This window comes from Olea europaea, unplaced genomic scaffold (genome assembly GCF_002742605.1).
Source record: "Olea europaea var. sylvestris unplaced genomic scaffold, O_europaea_v1 scaffold2743, whole genome shotgun sequence".
In the NCBI taxonomy this organism is placed as follows: domain Eukaryota; kingdom Viridiplantae; phylum Streptophyta; class Magnoliopsida; order Lamiales; family Oleaceae; genus Olea; species Olea europaea.
The window spans coordinates 11783-36978 of NW_019245865.1; the positions used below are offsets into that span (position 1 = coordinate 11783).

The 25196-nt window shown below is 35.0% G+C and overlaps 3 protein-coding genes across 5 annotated transcripts in view; 2 read left to right on the top strand and 1 right to left on the bottom strand.

Annotated features, from left to right (window-relative positions):
- Positions 1-5816, bottom strand: part of LOC111383725 (diacylglycerol O-acyltransferase 1A-like) — an 8654-nt gene extending 2838 nt beyond the window's left edge. Inside the window, exons 1-10 of the mRNA XM_023007864.1 lie at positions 5130-5816; positions 4143-4223; positions 3812-3885; positions 3620-3695; positions 2726-2793; positions 2155-2278; positions 1548-1646; positions 579-680; positions 235-488; positions 102-157 (exon numbers count right to left, since the gene is read on the bottom strand). Of these exons, the coding sequence (XP_022863632.1) occupies positions 102-157; positions 235-488; positions 579-680; positions 1548-1646; positions 2155-2278; positions 2726-2793; positions 3620-3695; positions 3812-3885; positions 4143-4223; positions 5130-5477 (1282 nt within the window). The 5' untranslated portion in view covers positions 5478-5816. The remainder of the gene's footprint in view (positions 1-101; positions 158-234; positions 489-578; positions 681-1547; positions 1647-2154; positions 2279-2725; positions 2794-3619; positions 3696-3811; positions 3886-4142; positions 4224-5129) is intronic.
- A 3231-nt stretch (positions 5817-9047) lies between these two features.
- Positions 9048-11004, top strand: LOC111383726 (protein ALP1-like). Its single transcript, XM_023007865.1, has 2 exons — positions 9048-9100; positions 9266-11004. The coding sequence occupies exon 2, from the start codon at positions 9326-9328 to the stop codon at positions 10850-10852; it is 1527 nt and encodes a 508-aa protein (XP_022863633.1). The 5' UTR covers positions 9048-9100; positions 9266-9325; the 3' UTR covers positions 10853-11004.
- A 6269-nt stretch (positions 11005-17273) lies between these two features.
- Positions 17274-25189, top strand: LOC111383727. 3 transcript variants are annotated; one of them, XM_023007866.1, is made up of 10 exons: positions 17274-17456; positions 18735-18772; positions 18849-19283; positions 19371-19650; positions 20142-20446; positions 22460-22639; positions 22884-23618; positions 23933-24021; positions 24126-24185; positions 24272-25189. In XM_023007866.1, exons 3-10 carry the CDS (start codon positions 18871-18873, stop codon positions 24388-24390), a joined length of 2181 nt encoding a protein of 726 aa, XP_022863634.1. In that variant the 5' UTR covers positions 17274-17456; positions 18735-18772; positions 18849-18870; the 3' UTR covers positions 24391-25189. The 3 variants fall into 3 exon arrangements, with proteins under 3 accessions (XP_022863634.1, XP_022863636.1, XP_022863637.1); XM_023007868.1 differs by having other exon boundaries at positions 18735-18757; XM_023007869.1 differs by having other exon boundaries at positions 17275-17456; positions 18735-19283; positions 20163-20446.
- The last annotated feature ends 7 nt before the right edge of the window (positions 25190-25196 follow it).

Here is a 25196-nt window from a genome sequence, read left to right on the forward strand (position 1 = left end):
TTTTTTTTTAAATCTTACCACATGTCAATCTTAATTTTTTTTTTCCAATAGCCAACACTCGATTTCAACTTCTTTTGGGTTATTATTACATGGCAAAATACTTGGGACATCCATAATCGGCAATAATCTTGTTTTCAAGCTGCTTATAAGTGATTTTCTGGAGAAAGATTATGTAAACAAAATTCCAAAGCAAACAACAATATTCCAATGTATAAAAATCAACTTTCATATTACAAGATTCTGAAGAAACAATGGTGCTCAAACAAGAGACAAGGAAGTTCCATAAAGCAAAATCCCAAATTATGAAGTGAAAAGAAAAGTTTTCTATAATTTGAGAAAGAAAGAACGTACCAAAGATGGAAAAAACAATAGAACATACAGAGCCACACGTATAAATTTGGGACTGAAAGCTTCAAGACCCTCTCTATAGCATACAAAAGGTTTCCTTTCAAAGGATGTTGAGAGTTTTGCACGATAGGGTTGATATACTGCACGATGAAACAAATTATATCAACCAAGTCTTCATCAACATAGCAAAAGCTTTGTTAAAATTGACCTCAAAGTAATATGGAAATTACCTGTTCTATAATAAATCCCATGAATCCTGTAAATATCACCAACTTAATAAGTTGGCGTACCACCCAACCCTTCCGGATGCAAGCTGTACGGGGATAGCTTGGCTGCAAATAACAGTACTTCACTAGAGAAATAGCAGAATGTTTTTTTCCAAAAGTGATGTAATAAAGAAAGCAGGGAAAAACAACTGAGTTCAATATCTTTACATCAATTAGTAAGTGCAAAACAGAAAAAAAAAGATAATGATTATTTATGTTGTCATATTAAGATGAAAGTTTGTAACTGCAACAATAACATGTAGCCTCAAAAACGCAAGCACTTCTTAGACCAGTCCTAAAATCCTCATATCTGCCCCCAAAGCATCTTCGTTCACATTTTAGAACAAACCGTGCAACATGGACAACAGATCCCAGGTAAATACTATATACAATCTAAGAAACCATGGCATTAGCTGAAAGCTTTATTTCTTCATTTTACTTCTTATTTTTGTTTATGCATTAACTGTTCACAAATACTCCTCCGTATGAACTCGTTAGCTCATGCAGAAGTATAAGGAGATGTACCCTATATATGCTAAAACACAAGAAACATTATGAAAATAAGAAAGAATTTTGATGATTACTGGGATTCATGATTTTAAAATCTTAGTGTGTATAAAAAACTATATAAGGTAGAATCGTGTAAATAAAGAATATTATACTATTTTAGTACACATGTAGACATGGTTTCGGACATAATTAACTGAACAAATCATGAAATCAAAGTCCTCACATGGTAAACTACAATCAGTGCAGAGTCAACACCTACAAGTCAGTAAGATTGATGCAGTTGCAGACATGACACGCCATTCATACAAAAAGATCATATGCAACCTTCAAGGAAGCAATGTATACTTTTTGCATTTGTAAAAGATTTCCACATTAAAAAATTAAAAATTTCAGCTTGATTAACTAAAAGCCATGTGTGTTTACCTGGTAACATAATGTAGGGGCAACCATGAAGTATACCAAATTCTTAAAGCTCACATCGTCAGTGTAATCCATATTCCAATAACTGGACAAGGTTTCCCCCTGGCCCATGGCATCATAAAGGAAGAGATTAGAGAATGACTGGGGAGCATCACTTTAAAAAATGCATAACATGGTTAATTATTCCAAAAATAAAAAGCAGAAACTAATCCTAAACCTTTGCCCAAGTATGTTTTGATTCAAACCTTTTAAATATGAGGCAAATGGTCTCATAAATTTTCATTTTTAGCGCAAATGGTCCTTTCGGACGGAAGAACCATTAAACATATCGAATATGGAAACATCTCACTCCCAGAAAAATAAAGAAAATATGCAAATCCACTATAACAAAAGCTGAGTTCACTTCTGTTTCACCAAAAACAATAATGAAGTGCCAGGAAAGAGTAAAAGATTCAGCAGAAAATATATTAAGAGATCTTGAAATTACAGAAATCAGTGTTTCACTCGCCAATTTTCAGTTATCGTCCTTTAAATAGTCTTGTCCAAGATATAAAGGCAAAACAGAAATTAGACAGTAACCAAAGTGAGAGGTGATGAGGGTTCTTTTTACCTTGTCAAGTGACTTTGCCAGTGCTCTCATATCATAATTCGTATGTGCATAAGACACCAACTTTAACCACACAATGCAAGTGAAGAGCATTAATGTGAAACCTGATAGAACAGCAGAGTCACACCTGTGCAAATTTCAAACTCATAACTATAAAATCACGTTGGAACTATCCAATAATTCCATAGTGCTTAAAAATATTCTCACAACTTATACTTCCAATATTTATCTTTACAACCTGTTTCCTATCTATTCAAGCCCCCAATAATGTCATCCTTTTAAGGCACTTTGTTTCAGCAACCTACATTATCAATAACACTCACATGGACCAGGCTAAAAGTTTCAAGCCAGTGCGAAGGTAGTTGTTCTTGACTACCTAACCCTGAATACACAAGATACTTTTTCTCCCTAAAGCTTGACTTACAATACAGTAATTTTAGTACTCGCCAGAAAGAGGCATTCATCATATGCTATCATACAAATAACTTTATAACTTTATATAAGGACAACGTAGGAAAGATGAAAAAAAGAGTGCATGCGTGCGGTAACTAATTTAAAGTAGTAGATGACGAACCTAAGAATTACCATAACTGGATACAAGATTTCTGCTGTAGTTATTATAACATGAAGAAAGAAAGCAACCTGCAATATTAAAAAAAAAAAAAAGTTGAAAATTTTGAAAAGACAAACCCAGACCTCAAAGCAATTGCCATGCCTTAAGATGCATAGTTTTGGAACGGTCTCAAATCACGTGGTAACTGGACATCTTATATCAATAATATGGAGCCAAATTAGAAAAATAAAGATGTCATAAAGGGGGGAAGAAAGAAAAATAGGTAAGCCATCAAGAAAAAATAACTTGAAACTCTAAAGCAATATCAGAAATACGAATAAGAAATTAAATGATAATAGCGTAGCTTTAAAAGTCTACAGCGTGACAGCTTAAGAGTTTCCTGCACTCATTGCAATAAAATTTCCAGTTCGTATCATTTGCTGGTTTAGCTAACCATGATAAGTTTATTAAAAGTATTAATGAACTAACTTTAAAAAAAAATTAAATAAATAAATAAAATAATAAAAAACTATCTCTTAGAAACAGAGAGATGCTAATGAAAATCTATAAATATTCCTAACACAGGCAACACAAGGTACAGAACTGGACGTCTTTTAGAGTTTGAAGCAACACATTTATTATCAATCTCGGATTTATATATATGTAAAGGATGAAATCAGATGCCAAAACATTGCATGGTAAGTCATAAGTGTCATCCAGATTTAATAAGAAAACTAAATGCAAATAAACATTTCCGTTATTGTAGTCCAATGATCAGAATTTTGTGGAGTTGAACCACTTGCAACATTAACTTCGAGAAAGTAAAATAAGCATTAGAATCCTGAGCCATCATAACGCTAACATACAATCCAGAATTCGCTTAAGGATGAAAACAAAGAAGTGCTTCATACTTACATGTTCAGATATATGCGTAAGTCTCACCATCTTCTCAACAAGAAAAGCCGCAAGTGGAAAAATTGGGAGACTCAGACTGCATGGCATAACAAAAAACAAAATAAAATATTGGCATAACTGCTAATGTGCCAGATACCTTGTTTTCTAATGCCAGAACTCCAATGAGAGGGGGGGAAATCAGGATAAAAATACCAGCACATTAGAAGTGGCCAATCCCTCAGTGACTTTGAACTAAACCAAAAGCCTGACCTGATTAACCAGCCATACTGAAAGTAAGCAAACAAGAACACATCATCAGAAGTAATACTATATTATGTTCCTTAAATTGCAATTATATATTAAAATCTAACTGCTCTGACAACAGTAACGGGAACATATATCTGTCACTAGTGATATTTTAAACAGATTTATGAAGTAAAACTGGAAACGTTAACAAGTAATGCCTGATTATGTGTACTGCATGACCTACATTTGGATTAATATCTGCATAAACCAAAAGGAGTGAAAGGCGTAAGAGGCATGCCTTCATTAAATTTTCAATAATAAGTCTGCTGTTCACAGCAACAAGAACCACTATGCAAAGGTTGAGAAGACCTGCATGACTCTGTCACGGGATGCCAATTAGTCCTGAATATCACAATGTTCTATGGAAACCTATCCTCAAAAAATAATTAGTAATAGTTTACAGAATGAAGGTTCTTGACAGAATATCTAGAGCCATGATGAAAACACTTAAATCAAGAGCATAGAATCCAGATGTAAATATTTCGTCTGGTTTTACACCTCTACCATTTTCTTGGCCATTTGTTGGCATATTTTACCAGAAACAAAAGCAAAAAGCATTAATCAATCAGTAAATCACAAAACTAAGATTTACCAAATATATTTCTACCATCTGATCAAACGGAAGTGTTTGTAATTCATAGGCCATTGAATAAAATTTTGATTGTAGGTGCTGGTAATTAATACTTATGGAAATAACTCCCCAGTGGTATGCAATCTACTGATAAACACCACAAAGCAACCACCCAGACTACCCAGTGGATTTATATATCCAGAATATCACTCCAACTACCTGCAAATTACCCCCTGATTGTAACCCAAAAAAAAAAAAAAAAAAAAGGCAATTACTCAAGCAGTGCATTCAATGGACATAAAACCATTAATCATCCCAAAATAGCAATTCCGACCTCATTGCAACCTCAGCACAAAGATTACAAGCAGATCATTCCTCAGGCAATGCAGTCTCTTATCTCTTTGCAAGTCCATTAGATGCTGCTACGTGGCTATTTACTCTCAACAGGATCCCAATTCAAATTAGAGCTTCATTCATAATAAAGATCAAAATAGATGTCCAAACATGGGATACTCTATTATGCGAACACATAATGGTACTCATTAATCCTCATCTAAACCAAATAAGATACGAAAATGAATGTAGAGAAAATAGGTAGACGCATACACTTCATATAATGGGAAGGTAGTTGAAGAAGACAAACACAAGGCAAACCTGTTTGAAGATGGCATCGGAGCTGAGAGGACTCTCTTTAATTCTTCGGTGAGCTGGTGCTGATGGCCGGTAAGAGAATTTCAAGGCGGATGCCTCCATCCCTTTACTACTCTCTCCATTCTCTTGGATCTTTTTATCCTCCATCTCCCTGTTATTTATCAACTCTTCACTCTCAAATTTATTCGAATTTTCACTCTCCTCCGATTCCACAACACCTCCATAGCCATTTCTGATCTCATCAATACTCTCCGAGTCTTCATTTACCGTGTTAAAATCGGCCTCCGGTATTTTCTCAACAGCGGCGGCCGGTCTCCTCCGAATTGTACGGTTGTCGTCATTGTTTTGCATCCCGGCGATCGAAAGCGTCGTTTCCAAACTCTCCAGCAACTCCAAGATCGTCACTTTATCATCAAACAGAATATTCTACAAGAAATAGAGAATCCCAGATAGAATTAAACAAAAAGGGCCATCAGAAAAATGATTTGACATGCAAGGACAGTACATAAGAAAATGGGTAAATTTCAGGATAAGAGAACAGGAAGAAGATAACCCACAAACTTTGAGACAAAAAAATAAAAATGGTAAATAACATCAACTTTGGCTGCTTGTTCAATTCTTAATTCTAATGGAACATCATAATGGACTTCAGATGATGATTATGCATTATCCACGCACTATACATAATATATACATACGATTATAGAAGGACGGTGGTGAATTTACCAGAGAACAACAGAAGTTAGGAAGGTTCTATAATAAGAGAGACGATGCGAAGCATAATTGTTAATTTACGGCAATGCCGTGTTAGCGTAGAACAAATGTGAGGTCAACTGCGTCCCGCCCCGCTGCGAACACGAATGGGAAAAAGGTCAGACTGTTTAGGATGGACCCCAAATGGGAAGGCGCGTGAATAATGAAAAAATTTAGGTTTGGACTTTATTTACCAAACAAATCATTTTTTCAAAATTTATTTTTATTTATACATTCTCTTATAAAATAATATTACAAGTAAATTTAAATTTTTATTTTATTTTTTTACCATATATTCTTCAAAATATCACTATTTTCACAATATATTTTTTATCAAAATCTCATTTTAATGGAACCTAAACATTAACATAATTTGATTTCTAATGTGCTTCTTTACAGTTTCTATATATGTTTTGTTTTTAAGATAGCAAAAGATTAATGTGGTCATTTTTTTAATGTTCATTTTCCCTCGAAATTATTTTTAATCACATATTTTATAGCATTTATAAAGGATGCCACTATTTATATCCATGGTTTATATATATATATCGTTCTACATTCATCCTCTAATATTTATTTTTATTAAATTCTTTTGAATCATTTTTATATTCTTTTAGAATGTGTGTTTAACTAAAATCCTAGTAATCATAAAATATCATCTTCACATTTTATGAAAATTTATAAGTTTTTTTTTTTCAAGCAGTAATTAACAGATTTTAAATTATACATAAATTTTTTAGAATTTTTATGTAAATAATAGGGATAATTGCAGTAAAGTCTCAAACCTTTAAAATACTAGCAGACTTTTCCCAAATATTTGATTTGTTGCAACCGTCACTTCTAACCTCTCCAAACATTGCAGGTGAAGCTCCTTTTGCCAATTTTCATCCACAATTTTGTTAGTTGACAAAAACTTTAACTTTAACCACATTTTAAATAGGGTAAAAGATTAACTTTTCATTTCTCACATTAAATAATTAAATTAACGAATAAGAAATAAAAAAACACACACACACACAATCATCTTCTTCCTCTCACCCCTCATCACCCCCACCTCCACCTCCACCTCCACCTCCACCTCAAACCCAAAATCCACCTAACCACTGCTATCTTCACTTTCGCCTCCACCTCCACCTCCACAACCACTTGCTATCGGCCACCATCATCCACCCCATCATAATTGTCACCTAACATTCTTTAAATTTCACAACAATGCCCTAATACTTCAAATTCTTCAATTTTACAGCCTTCTACTGCACAAATTGAGGGCAGTTTCTCAAGAGGTGAGGGCATAATTCCTTGAGCTTGGTCACGTGCGAACTTCAGATCCATTATCTCTTCGTTGTCAAACATAAGGCATTTACTTTTCAAAGCATTGATGTTATTCTTCCTCTTACTATGAACGATAGACTTTTTTTCAAGTATTTCCTTCTTTATGAACCCTAATTTATCAATTTTAGACAGGTTACTCCTTGAATCCGCTCTAATAGCAAGCTTGAATGCTGAATAGCTAGTTGGCGTCAAATCACCTTTTACATGTCCATTTGTTGCAACTTCCCCAGATTTGTTTTTACCACTATCATCCCCGTGAGTTTTATCTCCCCATAAAAAGAGCAATAAGATGAAAAAATAGAAGTCTTCAAATTTCAATCTAAAAAAACAATAAACAGAATGCAAAGTGTGTGTGTGAAAGTTAATTTGGGTGGCGGTTGTGATGGGATGGATGATGGTTGCCGATAGAAAGTAGTTGACTGGTTGTAGAGGTGAAAGTGATGGTGGTCAAGTGGATTTTGGCGTGGCGAGGGGTGCTTTTTAATTTAATTATTTAATGTGATAAATGAAAAAGTTACTTTTTTACCATTTTTAAAATATTAAAAATGTGGTCAAAGTTAAATTTTTGATCAACTGATGAAATTGTGGATTGAAACTGTCAAAAAAAGCTTCACATGCAACATTTGAAAAAGTTATGGGTGAAGACTGCAACAAATCAAATATTTGAAAAAAGTTTGCCAGTGTTTCAAAGGTTTGAATCTTTTACTGCAATTATCCTTAAATAATATTAGATCTCGAACTATTTCCATTTTTCTAGAAATTTCTATAATTTTACTTTTTCATAAATTTTATTGTTTATTTTGTATTTTTTTTTAATATTTTATATATTTTTTAAAATTTATCAATTTTCTTTTTATTTTTTTAAAGTTTAGAAATTTTATTTATTAGAATTTTATATTTTTATTTTAATTTTTTTAAACTCTTGTTTTTCATATTTTGTGATTTTTCAAAATTTTCATGAAAATATTTAACCCTTGTTTGAACCCCATTATTCTTCATTTTTTTCAAAATTCATTTTCAATCATATATTCTTCAATAAAATAGTATTACACGCAAATTCAAAAAAATTTCTTAATTTTTAACAACATATTCTCTATCAATTTACTATTTAAAATATTTTTTTTCCCAAAACGGGGTTAAACAAGAGCTTAAAATGTCAAAAAATGCAGTTTGAGTTCCATGTGGCATGTAGTAAGTTTATCATTGTGTTATGAAAATGCATTTTCATAAACATCAGACAAAACACGATTTCAGTATTTTACAAAACAAAAAATTGAAATCAACAAATTGAACATACCCTTATTTTCCCTTAAACTCGTTTTCGACCACATATTCACTCTATAAAATAATTAGCATGCAAATTTAAATTTTTTTTTATTCTTTTTAACTTCACATTAAAACAAAATTACTATTACAAAATTCATATTTCTCCAAAATAGGATTCGACAGGAGCTTCGCTGTTTATCTTTGTCTCGATAAGACGAGTGATGAGATAATAGTATGCATAAAAATAAAATTTGATTATTAATGAATAATTTGTAAAATTGACAAGCAAACAATAAATAAATCAAATAGATACATAAACGTGTTTTATTTTCTCTTTTTGACGAAAATGCTCGTCGACTTCCTCAATTCCCAAACGTGCCCCTGTTCAACTTCAACCCCTCAACGACGCGTAAATCAATCATATAAAATTCACCCCCAATCTACTACCCCCAGTCATCGTCACCAGCTGCTGAAGAACCTTCCTAAACACCGCGTCAGCTGCTCACACGCTTCCTTAACTTACACAACCTTGCGAATATACATGTCTATATATATGCAAAATCCATCACTTCCTTCTCTCATTCAAGCTTTCTTGTGTTCACATTTCCATTCAATTCAATTCACTATTCAATTCACTATTCAATTCAATTCAATTCACTATTCAATTCAATTTTCAATTCAATTCAATTCACTATTCAATTCACTATTCAATTCAATTCAATTCACTATTCAATTCACTATTCAATTCAATTCAATTCACTATTCAATTCACTATTCAATTCAATTCAATTCACTATTCAATTCAATTCACTCTTCAGAAGTTTCACCCTGATTAATAAAGCTTTTACATGGAAATCTCTACTTCCCCATTTCAAGAAGATTTCTCATTCTTTAATTTCATTCAAGACTTCGAACCCAGTAGTATTCCTCTTAGCTATAGTAAAAAGCGCCCCAGGAATGATGGTATTTTTGATTTCGAGGACGACAATAACGAATCATCAGTGCAAGAATTTGTATCCAAATTTTTAGTTTTTGATGCCCAACAAGAAGATAAACCAGCCCAGAAAGCAAAGGAGAGTATACAGACAGAGACAGTGCATTCTATGCAACCGAATTCATTTTTGGATTTTGAATTTAAGCAAAATGATCAAGAAATGAATGGGGGTGGATTTTTTTCGGATTATTTTCGGAAAAATGATATCTTTAAGGATTTTGAGTTTGATGAATCAACTCCCTCAAAGCGTGCACGAGTGGAGGCTAATGATGGTGCCACCGCATCGGACGAGTCTACAACGATGGTGAGTGGCGGTGCACAGCGGAGATTGTGGGTGAAAAACCGATCTAATGCATGGTGGGAGCAAGTTAACAGTCCAGATTTCCCTGAAGAGGAGTTCAAAAGGACATTTCGGATGAGTAAAGCTACATTTGATATGATCTGCGAAGAGCTTGAGTCTGTGGTGACAAAGAAAGACACTATGCTGCGTTTGGCTATTCCGGTTCGCAAACGAGTGGCGGTTTGTATATGGAGATTGGCAACGGGTGAGGCTCTTCGAGAAGTGTCTAAGCGTTTTGGATTAGGAATTTCGACTTGTCATAAGCTGGTGTTTGAGGTTTGTTCCGCGATGAAGAGTGTTTTGATGCCTAAGTTTCTGCAGTGGCCTGATGAAAATAAGATGAAGGAGACTACGGAGAAATTTGAATTTAAATCTGGGATTCCAAATGTGGGTGGTTCAATTTACACCACTCATGTTCCAATCGTTGCTCCGAAGACTAATCTTTCGGCTTATTTTAATAAGAGGCACACAGAGAGGAATCAAAAGACTTCTTATTCAATCACAGTCCAAGGAGTAGTCGATTCAATGGGAGTTTTCACAGATATTTGCATTGGGTGGCCTGGTTCAATGACTGATGATCAGGTCTTGGAGAAATCCGCGCTTTTCCAGAGAGCAAATCGGGGGGCTATGAAGGATGTTTGGGTTGTTGGGAATTCGGGTTTTCCATTAATGGATTGGACATTGGTTCCTTATACTCATCAGAATCTTACTTGGTCACAACATGCTTTTAATGGGAAAGTTGATGAGGTTCAGAGGGTTGCCAGGGATGCATTTATGCGATTGAAAGCAAGGTGGAGCTGCTTGCAGAGGAGAACAGAGATTAAATTACAGGATCTTCCTGTCGTCCTTGGAGCTTGTTGCGTCTTGCATAATATATGTGAGATGCGAAATGAGCAATTGAATCCCGAGCTGAAGTTTGATATTTTTGATGATGAAATGATTGCAGAAAATGGTGTGAGGTCAGCAAATGCAATGCATACCCGAAATCAGATTGCTCACAAGCTCTTACACCATAATTTCGCAGGCACGAATGTTTTGTAGTGTTCTTGAGTTTTTGTAGTCTGTTTTAGTGATGCAATTCTTTCATGGCTTGTTGTGGTCATGTGATAGAATAATTTCAGTAAAGTAATTATTTGATTCATTGTAGACAGTTTATTTGCACTTTTAATGAATACACGAACAAATTGTGCTAATATTGCGAGTTCAATTGATAACTTAACATGGAAACATGACATTATAATCAGCTTGCAAATTGTGCTTAAAATGTTCTTAAAGTTGTATATTTTGTCAATGAATTGGCATAAGGAAGACAATGGCCATGTTTTTATACGACAAGTATATAGCACTTGATGCTAGATAAGGTTGACAACTAGAGTCTTGTCATGAGTTTTACTCTTCAGTCGACTATAAACCAGGTAGGGAGGATGACAAAAAAAGAAGCAGCATAGTCTACCTTGTTCATGCCCCCGTCTTCCCATTGCCATCTTTAGTGGATGCTTCCTGTTTAAGTCTCTTAGTTGGACGGTTCAGTTCTCTTCCCCGGTACTTATAAAAAGACTTTGCAGGCGATGGGTTAGTGCGGTTTGTATTGGACAGTCCTTTATGCTATTTCACAGGTGGGTAGCCATACTCTAATTGGGATTAGACTAACTGCAGCCAGATTTTTGTGTTATTTGATATGGAGATTTTCTTTAGCTAATTAATGGTCTGTTGTTGACGCATTGGATACCTCGGACAAGACACTGGTAGGTTCCATCCTGATGGTATTAGAAACGGAGCTTGCTATATGTTCAGATAAAACTCACACACACACTTTGACAGAATGCTATGTCGGCCTGCAAAAATAGTTTTTGCAGCCAATCATCTACTCTCACCGCTGCATTTGTAAACAAGGTGGGCTAAAATTTTTGTACAAATAGATAAATCCATTAGAAACTGAAGTTCATGAATATCAAACTTGAGGTTGGTGCTCAGCTTCCTCTGATGGTCCTGACTCCTGATTGATACTCTCTCACATAACCATCGCTTACAAAGAAGATCAAGTGACGATTAAAGTCATAAGGGGAGAATCTATATAAAAGCATGTAAACTGTATATCAGTTTTCATACCTCTTTGCTTTGCATTCCGACTTTATAGAAGAAGTGAGGCGGACTTGTGGCATGAGTGAGTGATTTTCATAATCATCTATTTTGGGTAGAAAATGGGAGAGTAGTGCCATCAGTTAAGATTAAAACTGAGGGGCTGCAATTTTTTCGGCATACATTTAGTATCTGTTAGAGTTGTGACTTAAATAGGAGTCTTGAATTGCATGTTGTTGGTGTTGGAAATTAGTCTAACTACATTCAACATCAAGGAAACAAAATTTCATTGAAATTGGGTCTCCTAATTGTAATATATTCTTTTGCCTTTTATGACTCTTCTAGCGTTTGAAACGTGGCCTATAAATACAAGGCTCGCCTGTTAGTTTTGTTTAAGCATTATTGTTGTGACTATAATTTCTTTCCATATTGTCAATTTATAATGCTTCGTTTCTCTACGATAAATTTACTTTGTTTATTTCTTTACTTTTTATCTTGTTTCTTGTTGTGATCTTTATTAATTCACATTGTCATTAAATCTCATTATTTACAACCCTTGGGATCAACAAGTGGTATTAGAGCTTTGTTCTTCTTCTGTGGATTAATTGAGGCTCTTTCAAATATGACTATCACGAGATATGAAATTTCGCTGCTGGATCGCAATACAAGGTTTTCTTTAGGGCAAGTAAAGATGGAGGCTATTCTGGCGCAGTTGGATTTGGACAATATACTGCTAGGTTTTGAGAAGATGTCAGCTGATTGGACAACGGAATAAAAACAACGGAGAGATCAAAATATTTTATCACAGATCCATCTTCATTTATCCAACAATATTCTGTAGAATGTCTTGAGGGAGAAAACAACGGCTACTTTGTGGTTGAAATTAGAGCAGTTATACATGATTAAAAATCTCATGAACAAACTAGCTCTAAAGCATAAGCTATATTCTCATTGCACAGCAGAAGGAGGGTCACTGGAGGACTATATTGCCGTGTTTAAGAAAATAGTTGCAGGTTTGGAGACGATGGAGGTTAAATATAACGAAGAGGATCTAGTCTTGATCCTGTTGTTTTCACTGCCTGGCTTTTATGCGTCATTTTGGGACACCATTTTGTATAGTCAAGATACTTTGACTATAGATGAATTCTATAATGCTTTGTACTTAAAGGAGAAGTTGAAGCATTTGGTTGGAGCTACGTCGAGGAATTAGGAAGCTCTTGTATCTCATGGTGCTCGAAGAAGGGAAAGATAGAAGAATAACAACAATTTGTTTTACTTCTACTGCAGACGTAAGGGGCATATTCGGAAGGATTGCGATAAATTTTAGGCTAAAGGTAATTTAGCTGCAAATTTTTGAGCGCAACCTTTGACTTCAGGTGAAACAAACGTAGTTGAGGATTTTTCAGACGGCGGAGATGTGATGTTGACCGTGGTATCTAACATGGAATCTAGGCTTGACGAGAAGTGGATTATTGATTCGGCATGTTCGCATCATATGTGTTCCAATCGAAATTTCTTTCAGATATGTGAGGTTGTTCAACAATGTAGAGTTGTAATGAAACAACCAGTCTTATCGTATTGATGGGATCGATTAAGTCAGATTTAGACTGCTGGATGGGACAATCAGAACAATTGATCAAGTTCGACATGTTCCAGACTTTAAATGGAATCTCATCTCGCTTAGTATTTTGAATGCAAAAGGGTATAAATTATCTGGTGGAAGTGGAATCTTGAAAGTCTGAAAGGGTGTTCGGATTGTACTAGGAGATAGAGAATTTCTCAGTTGTACATCTTGTAGGGGAGCGTAGAACCGGTGGAGAGACATATGGACAAGTTCAGTATTGTGCTGGATATTCAGTTTGGTACAGTATCTCTTGTGAGGAGCTCTGGGTCGGTTAAGGAAATTACTCAAGAGAGCATTGGTGATTCCACCTTGCCACAAATTTCAGCGGTTGCACCGAGATTAGATTCATTGAGCGTATGTATCGTGGTGTCAGTGATGTCTGTAATGCTTTTGAGGACGTTAAATGCGATAGTTCTAACAAGGGGGCTTTTGTTCAGGCATTTTGTATGGTTTTTGCCACGGGATGTGCTTCAATCCTATTTGGTAAACAATAATTTTTTGGTGGAATTTTGGGAACTCTGAAGTAGGGTTCAGGTGTCGCATGTGGATGCTGTGTAGAGGACGATGGTTTATATGGAGAGTTTTGGTTACTACGTTGAGGAGATTTGCCATTTCATTTCGATGCAAACAGATTTATTTCTCGGGTGGAGAAATTTTGCGGAGCTTGCTCATTGCACCAAAATTTGAGTCAAGGTGGAGATTGTTAGAGTTGTAACTCAAATAGGAGTCTTGAATCACGTATTGTTGGTGTTGGAAAGGAGTCTAACTGCATTCAACAACAAGGGAAACAAAATCCTGTTGAAATTGAGTCTCCTAATTGTAGTATATTTTCTTGCCTTTTAAGACTTTTATAGGGTTTGAAATGTGGCATTGTGTCTGTAATTTATCTTCATATTGTCAATTTATGATACATCGTTTATCTACGATAAATTTTCTTTGTTTAATTCTTTACTTTTAATCTTGTTTCTTGATGTGCTCTTTATTACTTTACATCGTCATTAAATCTCATTCTTTACAACCCTTTGGAATCAACAGTATCACCATATCAGAACTTTTCGAAGGCGGTTGGTAGATAAAGATGCCACTGTACCAAGAGTCAGCTACGGATTAACGCATTTCTATGGCATATATTTCCTGAAGATACCAATGGGGCAGCAATTAGCTGAATTGATTTATATTCATCTTGAGTGTGTCAATCAAATTAGGTTTCGATCGACTGAACATGTGCTCGATTCTGTAGCAACGAGTCAATGACACTATTTGAACAGCTAAGACCAGCGAAGGAAGAAATTTTTGCTTTCCTTGGTTTGGGTCGGGAATAAGTGAGAAAAAGAAATCGTATTGTTCAAGATATACCATCTTCGTCTGCAAATGGAATGTCTTATTTTTCTACAGCTCTTTGATCCATACTTTTATGCGCGTTTCAATTATTTCAATATCTTCAAAATTTTATGGTCAAGTAAAAAATTTCTTGATTTCAAAATTGAACAAGTACTCTCTGTAAATGAGGTCTTTTCGTTAATGTGGGATTCTGTTATCTTCCTTGGACTGATCCAACATGTGAAAACTGGTGGCTGGTGCATTCTAGTTTGATTCATTTCCTTCTTGCTAAGATTTTTTCATCCATTATCCAAGCAAGTATTTCTCTCTTGCACTATTTTAAGTACGTATACAATATATAATCTTTTTCCAGCTCAGCACCTCATTCCCGGCAATTTCCGTACAGTGACTTGCGTCAACAAGAAAAGCATAATGAATTCTTATAGTGTTTCTCATGTGATATTTACTTGCAAATTGTTGGTGTTCAGTGCACCAAAAACACATTAGCTTCTTGGCACGTATCACAAGATGAGAAGGATTTGAAGCGGAAAGAGACAACGGTATAAGATTTCTGGTGAAGATTTTGAGTTCTTGACCACCATTGGAAGAGGAGTCTTTGAGGATACGTTAGATTTTTGTTATTTAATCAGCATTTGGAATTTTCGTATGAAATATTCGTGATATGTGTATGTTATCTTAAATTGGATGAATTTGGCCTTGCAGTAATTGTGCATCTAGAGTATAAACAGGGTTTATCAAATGGCTGAAAAAAATTTGTTCATCGAACGTCATTTGGTGAACAGGATTTTGAGAAATCAAACCCTATCTGGAAGTCGAAAAGACTAGTCAACTCATCATTCAAATTTGTTACATTTAGAAGCTCAAAAGTTGTGATTCTTCATTCTTCATTCGAATGATATCTCCCACATTTGAAATGCATTGTTCCATGAGCAATAACCATGTCGAAAGCTATATATAGGTTGCCTAGTTTGCCATTTTTCACACCTAGTTCAAATTCTCTCTCTAGAATTCTTGCATATGACCCTCTTTCTACAACCTATCAATTCCATTCGTTTTTTAATATAACATACGAAGTTGAGTGATCAAGTATTGAAAATAAGTTGTATTGAATCACATATTCTAAAATCTTAAAACATTTCTGACACATCTCCTTATGTTGGATTCATTTTTTAATCAAAGGTCTGACAAATCATTTTTTAATTCATGCTAGTTTGTGGGAGCTATTCCTTCCTACACAAATCATATTTTTTTTTCCTTATTTAGAGATGTCATTGTCAAATTTTGGCTTGGCATTATACTTGTGTTGATAAGGATTTCCCGACTTTTCATCAAATATTCTACTTTTTCCTGAATATTCTGATTAAATATTTGTGTTTGGAAAACGAATAATGCAATTTGCTTGTGCTGTAATGACAATATTTTTACCTTTTTTTCACGAGAAAATATGGTTGAACTTCACTCTTAAAGAGCATTAAATGTTATGCTATAAATGGAAAGTTTGGATGTGCGTTAAGCCATGAATTGAATATATGAAAACTTTTCAATCCAATCTAGAATCCAAGGGGCAAGATCAGAAATTTTGTGACAAATCATTTTATATTAATTAAAATTAAAAAATAAATCATCTTATTTTAAGTAAAAGTAATTAAAGTATTCTTTAAAAGGTCCGATTAGACTCTATCTAGGCTCAAGGCTGGGAGCAAATGCCCTATCCGTGCTTAGATAAAAAAGCCGTACACCTTTTTTTGACAAGTGATATTTTCATGTTTTGAAATTAAGCCCAACAGAATATTCAATCACTTTAAAAACTTCAAAAGAAAATAAGTCCAACAAAAAGTTCATTTTGGCCTAAATTTCGCTTAAGAACATAACTTTCTCTATCCATGAATGAAACATTATTGATTTGGCCCATGTTTGATGCCCCATTATTTTATCAAATGAGTTTTGTAATAGTCAGCTTTTGAAGAATGTGTGATTTAGAGTAGGAAAAATTTTAGGTTTACGATATGAGAATGTGTGAATGAAAACGATCTTAAGAAATAATAAATTTTAAAATTATAAAAATCAAATAGGGTTTGGAGTATTTATAATTTTGAAAATTATATTTTTGTAAGAAACTTGAAATACGCGCATGAAATTTCTATAAATGTTTAAGTATACTTTATTTATTTATTAATATACAATAATTAAAATAATATTAAAAATAAAAAACGACTTATTACAATTAGGCTCGTAAATCATTTTGACTATCCTTTAGAATTTTTCTTGAACGTAAGTTTACTTGCAAAATATGTTGGTCTAGTTTTCACAAAAGAAGCCACCTTCCTATGATACAGTTTTTGGGCCGCCAAGCAGCATCCGGCCCGCATACGGTCCGGTCCATTTAGATACTACATTTCCGACAACTTTCTTCTTTCCGGTCCATTGAGATTCTAGCAACGCTGCTACTGCATTATTACCATGCCATTATTCATCCGGGCTTAAATCGGGCCAAATCCGGTGTAATATTAAAGGGAAAAAAAATTATCTCGTTCAATTTATCGACCGACCTCTCCACCGCCGATCGAAGATACTCCGTTTTCCGTTGATTTTCTATTTCAGGTATTTCTTTTTTGTCATAATTTTAAGCCCGAAATGCTTCGTTTAATTTAAGCGTATCGAATTCTTGATACGTGTATGGATGATTATAAAGTTATCGTCGATAATATCAGTATTTATTTTCGAAACCCCAATTGAACCCTTAGCTGTTGGATTATTTCACCGATATATGGACCATTGTAGAGTTTTCACCCAGAGGCTCGTCAAATCACAAGTTTTCTTCAGATTTTTAGAGTAATATAAAGTTCAAAGTTTTCAGCTAAATTCTTTCTTTTTTTGGACTTTTCTTTTTGGAATTTATCTGATGATTATGAAATGTAATCATTAATCATGGTTTTGAATATTTAGGTAGTGCGTTATGAAATGACTTGAGTTTTGAATGCTGGCATTCTGTATAAAACATCAGAAGTTAGAGGATTTTTAATGTTATCTTTGAACAGAGAAGTAACGTTTTAATGTTCCAAACCACCAACAGGTCTGGTGGTTTTGAGGTAGAAACAGCACTTTATATGACCTACTTTTAGAGAGGCAAAATTTAGTTTTGAAAAGGAGTCGAAATGTTGTGTAATTTATTATTAGTTACTAAATCAAGTAGCATGAAATTGGAGCACGAGAAGTATTAATTTAGCTAAAGAGGATCCGTAAGTGCTAACTTAAAACTTGGGAACATGGACATCTGAGCTTTTTTTTTTGTTTGTTATCATTTACTTAGTAACACAAGTTTGCAGTTATTGATAGCAATATTTGATTTTTATGTATGGAAAGATTCAATTTTGCCATCGTGTTGATGGTGTAAGCTATCTGTACAGGACGATTAAGTCGACTTGGCCATTTGAATAGTTCATTAACTTATATTATAGTATTTAAAGTCCTTGATATGTGTGGACTAAATAGCATTTATACACAGGCTCAACGAATTGATGGTGGAATTGTCTTCATTAACTGCCTCCCTTTTTTGTTTGTTAAGTAGAAGTTCCCTGAAATGTAACTGAATAACATCTATCAAAGGACAGTCATTTGGACGTTTTAACAAGAATACAAAATTGAAATATCTGCATGAGCTGAGATCAATAGAAATTTGTGCAAAACGTTATTTCCTCTTTGTAAGGTATTTTTTCTTCTGGAAATCAAACTGAGATATGCACATCCGTGAAACTCTTTTAAGTGGCTTGAATGGCCTTCAGTTGCTCTTTTTTCCTGAATTTTCTTATTGATTTTCAGACATTTGAATAATTGTTTGAGTTTTGGTTCGTCTGACCTCCATTTTTTTTTGTGTTGCAGGCATATTATATTCTTCTTTTACAGTTAAGATTTGAGCTGTGAGTTTAATGTGCCATAGATTGTAGTATTACTATATTGCCATGCACAACTGTGTTAACCGGTTTTCTAACACAGAAAGCGTGTGGACATTGATTCAATGTCAGCATCTAGCAAATTTGATCTATCTTCTGGTAGCCCAGATAGGCCTCTGTACTCATCTGGGCGTCGTGGATCCTACGCTACTGCTCTGGACAGATCAGGTAGCTTTCGCGAGAACATGGAGAATCAAATCTTATCAACTCTTCCAAACATGACAAGAAGCAGTTCTTCTGTGACACATGGAGATGTGATGACTTTTTTTCAATGTGTGCGTTTTGATCCAAAGTCGATGGTCGTGGACCATAAGTTGAATCGACCAGTGGCATTTAAGCGACTTGCAACTGCTGCCGTTGGCATCCCACTAGAAGATCCTCTACCTGGATCTTCAAATAGCAAACCACCGCCTTCTCCATCATCAGATGATCTCAGACGACTCAGGGCTGGTGTACGGGAAGGTGGTAGTAAAGCTAGGTAGTTACCGCTTACTCTTTTTTTTTCTTTTTCATATGAATTTTTACGAGGGATATGGATAATTTCTGAACTTACACCACGTATCAGGGAACGTGTAAAGATATTCAATGATTGTTTATCTGTAATCAACAAATGTTTCCCAACCATTCCATCAAGAAAAAGATCCCGACTGGATACCTTATCAAATGACCGATCCAATGCCTTGTTACCAACTGATCGGTCAAGTTCAGGGATGAGCATCAGCAAAATGGGATCACAGAGTCATGCCAGTACGAGTAGTTTTGAACTGGAGCAACAAAGATCAGAAGAAAGGACAAAAATTTTGATTCCAAACAAGCGCACACGAACTTCTATGGTAGACCCAAGGGTATGTTTGGTTGCTTTCTTAAAATGTTCTTTTCTCTGTACAGAATTGATGTGGTGGTCTTTATGCATTCATTGTTGTTCTCAAGTTGTCTGCATATTTTTTTGTGCTTAATTATACTAGAATGATTATGGAAGGCTGCTTTATAATGTTCTCCTCATTAGCTACTAGCTCTCATCCTTTTGTCTGATTTCTTGTATTATAGGATTGTAATAACTTCTGTTTAGTCTTAATTTTATGTGAATGATTTCCTACTATTGTTCTTACTTGTTTGAAAGTTAGTATCTAAATAAAGATAAGCATTAGGGTTCAAGGTGTTTTGCTCAGTTCTCTTTTTATTTATATTTCCTTTTTATCAATTCGTAATCTTGGTTGATTACCTTTTGTCCATCTTGATTATTCTTTCTGGTTGAATTTAATCTCCTGCTAAACTTTCCCTTGCTTTCTCTATTGGGTTCTCTTCTTTATTCATTTGTACCTTCAAACGATTTCAGTTGATTTATATGGATGTCCAGGCAAATACCCCTGCAAGGCCAGCTGGAGTTATGGACAAGGATAGGGAAATAATAAGATTTCCTAACAGTGGCATGATTAATGGCGAGGATCGAACATCATCCCTTACCGTTGATGGTTGGGAGAAATCAAAGATGAAGAAAAAACGTACTGGAATAAAGACAGACGGTACTGCAAGTTCAATGGTGATGAAATCTGCTGATGGCTACAGGGAGTCTAAGCAAGTAATGCAGCCACGACTTCCTACTGATGCCCGTTCAAGGATGAATGATTCTTATGGCGCCAGGTATTGCTTCTCATACTGTCACAGGTCAGGCATCTGCTGGTGGTGAGAGATTGATTGCATTTGTTTTTGTAGAGCAAGTTTTGCTAAGCCTAAAAGAAAGTTAAAGTTACTTCAAAGTGAATTTTTGTTATCAAACATGTTTGGGTGGGTTATGTGCTCTAGTTGCTTATGTTGATGGTAGGGGAGGGGTCACTTTTAAGTAACTGCATATTTCCAACTCTTACTGACCAAAAAAAAAAAAAAGGAAAAAATCATTTGAATCCTTTCTTATTTACTTAAAGACTTACTTATTGGTGATTTTATGCTTAGCCAAACATGTGCTTTATGTTGTTATGAAGTTGTTTGCGGTCATTTGAGTAATTGGAATCCTATTTTTAGCAATTTACTTTTATCAAACTGAACAAGGAGAATTTTTTTGAAATGAAGGGCTGTAAACTGAGATTGGATTCATTTTGCCAAGAGTTTTGTTGATATTAACTTCTGTTATGATCTTTAATTCAATTTTATTGGTCCTTTGGATGATTACAAGTTACAACAATATAGTCTACTATTTTAAAGTATATGGTATTTTTTTAATTCCATGGTTTTACAGAAAAGAAATAGGTTAATACAACTATGTTGCTCACGCTTCAAAGTTTTCCCCCCTTACTTTCATGGATTCCATCTTGTACTACCTTGTGTACTTAGCCCTTGTTTGAGCCCCATTTTTGGGGGGGGAAAAATGAATTTTTGAATAGTGTATTTATGGGAAATATGTGGTTAAAAAATAAAGAAAAATTTTAGATTTACGTGTAATATTATTTTATTGAAGATTGTGATTGAAATGATGTCAAAATATTGTAGAAAAATGCATTTTTCCCCAAAGAATGGGGATCAAACAAGGGCTTAATATATTTTAGCTCATGTAACGAAAATGTTAAAGCTCTGTACCTTCTCTGTTATGAACTGTTGATGGTTCATCCACATTTTTATTCATGTTCTCAGGTAGAATCACAAATTAGAGGCATCTGTAGTGGAAACGATATGTTGTGAAGTCTGGTTTTAGTGCTTATGGTCTTGGCATTTTACTATTTTAGAACGTGATAGATTAATTGTTTAGACTAGATATGATGTTTTATATCCTATTCTGTTGTATCGCTGAGTATCTAATCTCGTACCAGTTTTGGAGTTTCTTGATCCATCTGTGGAATGCTGATTTTATATAGTATGTGGTCTTGATTTTCTGTATGCAGCGCACCACTTGTGACTTTTGATGTTGGGTTATGTGACTTATGCTCGTTGATTAAATTTAGAGCACTTTTGGTTTCGAAAGTTCCTTTGAGATTTTGCTTCACCTTCTGTTTGCTTGGTTGCCCAATGACCTGCCCTATAAATTCATGTTTCAACTGTCAGTTACCCTGTAAATCTTCTCGGGATCAGTAAATGATAGTAAAATGAGGAACTTGACAGCTAAGTTGCACGCGACACGGACATGACTCGACAAGGACACGCCAACATGATTTTTTGAAAAAGTAGGACACAGACATGTTGGGGACACGATTTTAATTCTTTAAAATTTTAATTCATATGTTAAATCGCTACTGGCACATGGCATGTCCAACACTTGCCCGATGGGTGTCTATAAAATATCTCGAGTGTTGGTTATTTAAAGATTATATAAAAGAAATGGGGGCAAGGGCACATGATTGAGTACATGTCCTTGAGTTTCCGCAGTGTGTCATGGTCCGACATGTCATGTTCTAGTAGAAGTGTCTGTGCGTCATAGCTTGACGGCCTCTGCTGTTGTCCTATTTTCAGAACAAATGTTTCTGTTTAAATCTTTTGTAAACCCGATTGGATACAACCATCTTTTCTATTGGAAATTAGTAACTGCTGGGGAACCGTTTCAATTTTTTTTTGTGTTATTTTTTAATTTCATTTTTCTTTATATTGCTTGGGTCAAGCCTCATTTTTTATCCAAGTGAGGACTATCATTTTCCAAACCTAATACTCTTAGCATTAACCTTGAAGCAGACCTGGGATTGCCAATGGGAGTGTAGGAGTTGGAAAAGCTGAATCCTCCTCGCAGCAGACTGGCTTAGGCACACGGCCTATCTCTAGGGCTGAGCTGGACAACAGCCCCATTCTTCATGAGAGGAGAGAGCGTCCAACTGCTCCAGAGAAAGAAAGGGTGAATCTTAGAGCTGTTAACAAGTATGGAAATTATCATCTCACTTTTCTTACTTAAAAAATTTGGTTGATTGCATGGTTCCACGATTTATTCATTTTTCTTCTTTTCGATATTTCTCTGGCAGTTGGATTGGGACTGTATGTGGGGATGGGGTTCGCTTGTGTGCTTGGATCCATATGTATTACTTTTTTGGATTTTCTTTTCCCTGGTGTAAATATCCCTCTTTCATGTTAGATAACTGTTTATTTCTTTTGTTCCATTAACCAGGGCAAATGCCCGTGAAGATTTCAGTTCAGGCAGCCCTACCTCTAGCTCAAAGTTGAATGCAAATGCTCAGGCTCCACATTCTGGTACTGAAGGTGGTGTATCCAAGTTCTCTCAAGTGGTGCAACTGGCTACAGAATCTAATGATTGGGAGCTTTCTAACTGTACAAGCAAACTACCTGGTGCTGTTGGGGCTAATAACTGTAAACGCACACCTTCAACGCGGTCTTCTTCACCTCCTGTTGCTAATTGGGTCCAGAGACCGCAAAAGATCTCTCGAACAGCAAGAAGAACTAATATTGTTCCTATTGTCCCCAGCAATGATGAGACCCTTACCGTTGATACGACATCTGAGGTGACGAGGAATGAAAGATGCATGCCTGGCCATTCTCCTCGGCAAATTAAACAAATAAGTGACTTCTCTTCAGCTGCATTTTCTGAAAGTGAGGAATCAGGGGCTGCTGAAGCTAAGCCAAGAGACAAAAACAAGAAGTTTGATGAGATGGATGAAAAATGTGGACAAAATATCCATAAAATGTCAACCCTTCTGCTACCACCTAGAAAAAATAAGGCAGCTAGTGGGGAAGACCATGGAGACAGTGTCCGAAGGCAAGGGAGGAGTGGCCGTGGCTTTACTTCCACCAGGTCCCTCATGACTTTAACAGTTGAAAAACATGGAAATGTCGGAACAACAAAACAAATAAGAAGTTCAAGATTTGGTTTTGAAAAAAATGAAAGGTTCAATATAATTTCCCTTTTCATTTCATCCCTCTTTTGCTTATTTGCTCCTCCATAATGAGCGCTAACATGTTTATCCCGGCTCCATTTTATTCAAAATGCATTTTTCTCACTCTTATTTTCAACTACATATTCTACAATAAAATAATAATATTTGTAAATCCAAAACTTTTCTTACTTTTTTAACCTCACATTCTTAGAAAAATCACTATTTCAAAATATATTTATCTCCAAAATTTGATTTTTATGGAGCCCAAACAAAGGCTTATTCGTTTGAGATCTTCTTATAACTTGGTGAACATTTTGTTCGACAGGGCAGGTCGACCACCTACGAGGAAACCCTCTGATAGGAAGCCTTATACACGTCAGAAGCACACAGTTAATATAGCACCAGATTTTCTAGGTAATTAACTTTGGTCTAAATATTTAATTTGTTATATCTATATAACACAATTAGCTGTATGTGTTTATTACTGTTTTTTATTTTTTTCCTTTCAATTTTTTTAGTTGGTTCAGATGATGGGAATGAAGAGCTGTTGGCTGCTGCAAATGCTGTTACAAATACTGGTATTTTTTTTGAATAGAAAAAGTTGTTTCTCAATTTCTTAGAATATTTTCTTTTTGTGGCATTGATTTGTTTGTTGTGATTACAGCACTAGCCCTTTCTAACTTGTTCTGGAGGAAGATGGAACCTCTGTATCGTCTCATATCTGATACAGATATTGCATATCTGAAAGACCAGGTACCTATGTTGTATTTGAAGAACTCTTGAGCTATGATCCAGCAAGAAGCGACTTCTTCTAGCTCCTGATGTATAGCAATCAAATGTCGTCACTTGCCTTATCAACGTGTTTTTATTCTTTGTTTAATATCTAAGAATTAGATGTGTATTCCTTTATCAAGTACAATATTCTCTCTTGTTACCTGCTGAACTTTATTCTGCAACAACTGTCATGGTTCAAATTAGGCCCGAATTTGTTAAAGCTTACTTAACCAAGCAGTTCATCACTGTGTATGTAACAACTGCTGATTATCTTAGACACCAAAACTAATATTTACTGTGTCATAACTGCCATAACCACCGTAAGTTCCCCTCATATTAAAATTTACTTTTATGTTGATTATAATAACTGTATCAATACTTCACTTGAAACAGAATTCATGTTTTTTTTTATAGGTAATCAGAGAATTTTATTCCTTAAAAGAGAGAACACGGGAGGTATACAATCACTTTAAGCATGAAGGGAACAACAAGAAATTAGGCAACCCTACAACAAGATTTTTAGTCACTGCATTAAACTAAGTATACAAAGTCAAGTAAAATAATTCTCTTATCTGCTCTGTTGTCTTTGTTTAGTCTTCGAAACATCGATCGTTCCGTTCTCTCCATATGCACTATACAATGCATCCCGAGATAAGATTCCAGAGAAGTTTGCTATCCTTATCTCGAAGTTTTCTTCTCGATGCCCGCACCAAGTCTTCTATACGCTTAGGTAGTACCCAATCCATTGATTGAGAAGTCAGAATACTGTTCCAAAGCCAACGTACACCATCACAATGAATGAATAAATGATCAAT

Coding starts and splice junctions, on each gene's coding strand:
- LOC111383726 (XM_023007865.1), top strand. CDS start 9,326: ATGGAAATCTCTACTTCCCCATTTCAAGAAGATTTCTCATTCTTTAAT.
- LOC111383727 (XM_023007866.1), top strand. CDS start 18,871: ATGTCAGCATCTAGCAAATTTGATCTATCTTCTGGTAGCCCAGATAGG. Junction 19,284..19,370: donor GAAGGTGGTAGTAAAGCTAG/GTAGTTACCGCT, acceptor ACCACGTATCAG/GGAACGTGTAAAGATATTCA. Junction 19,651..20,141: donor CTTCTATGGTAGACCCAAGG/GTATGTTTGGTT, acceptor AAACGATTTCAG/TTGATTTATATGGATGTCCA.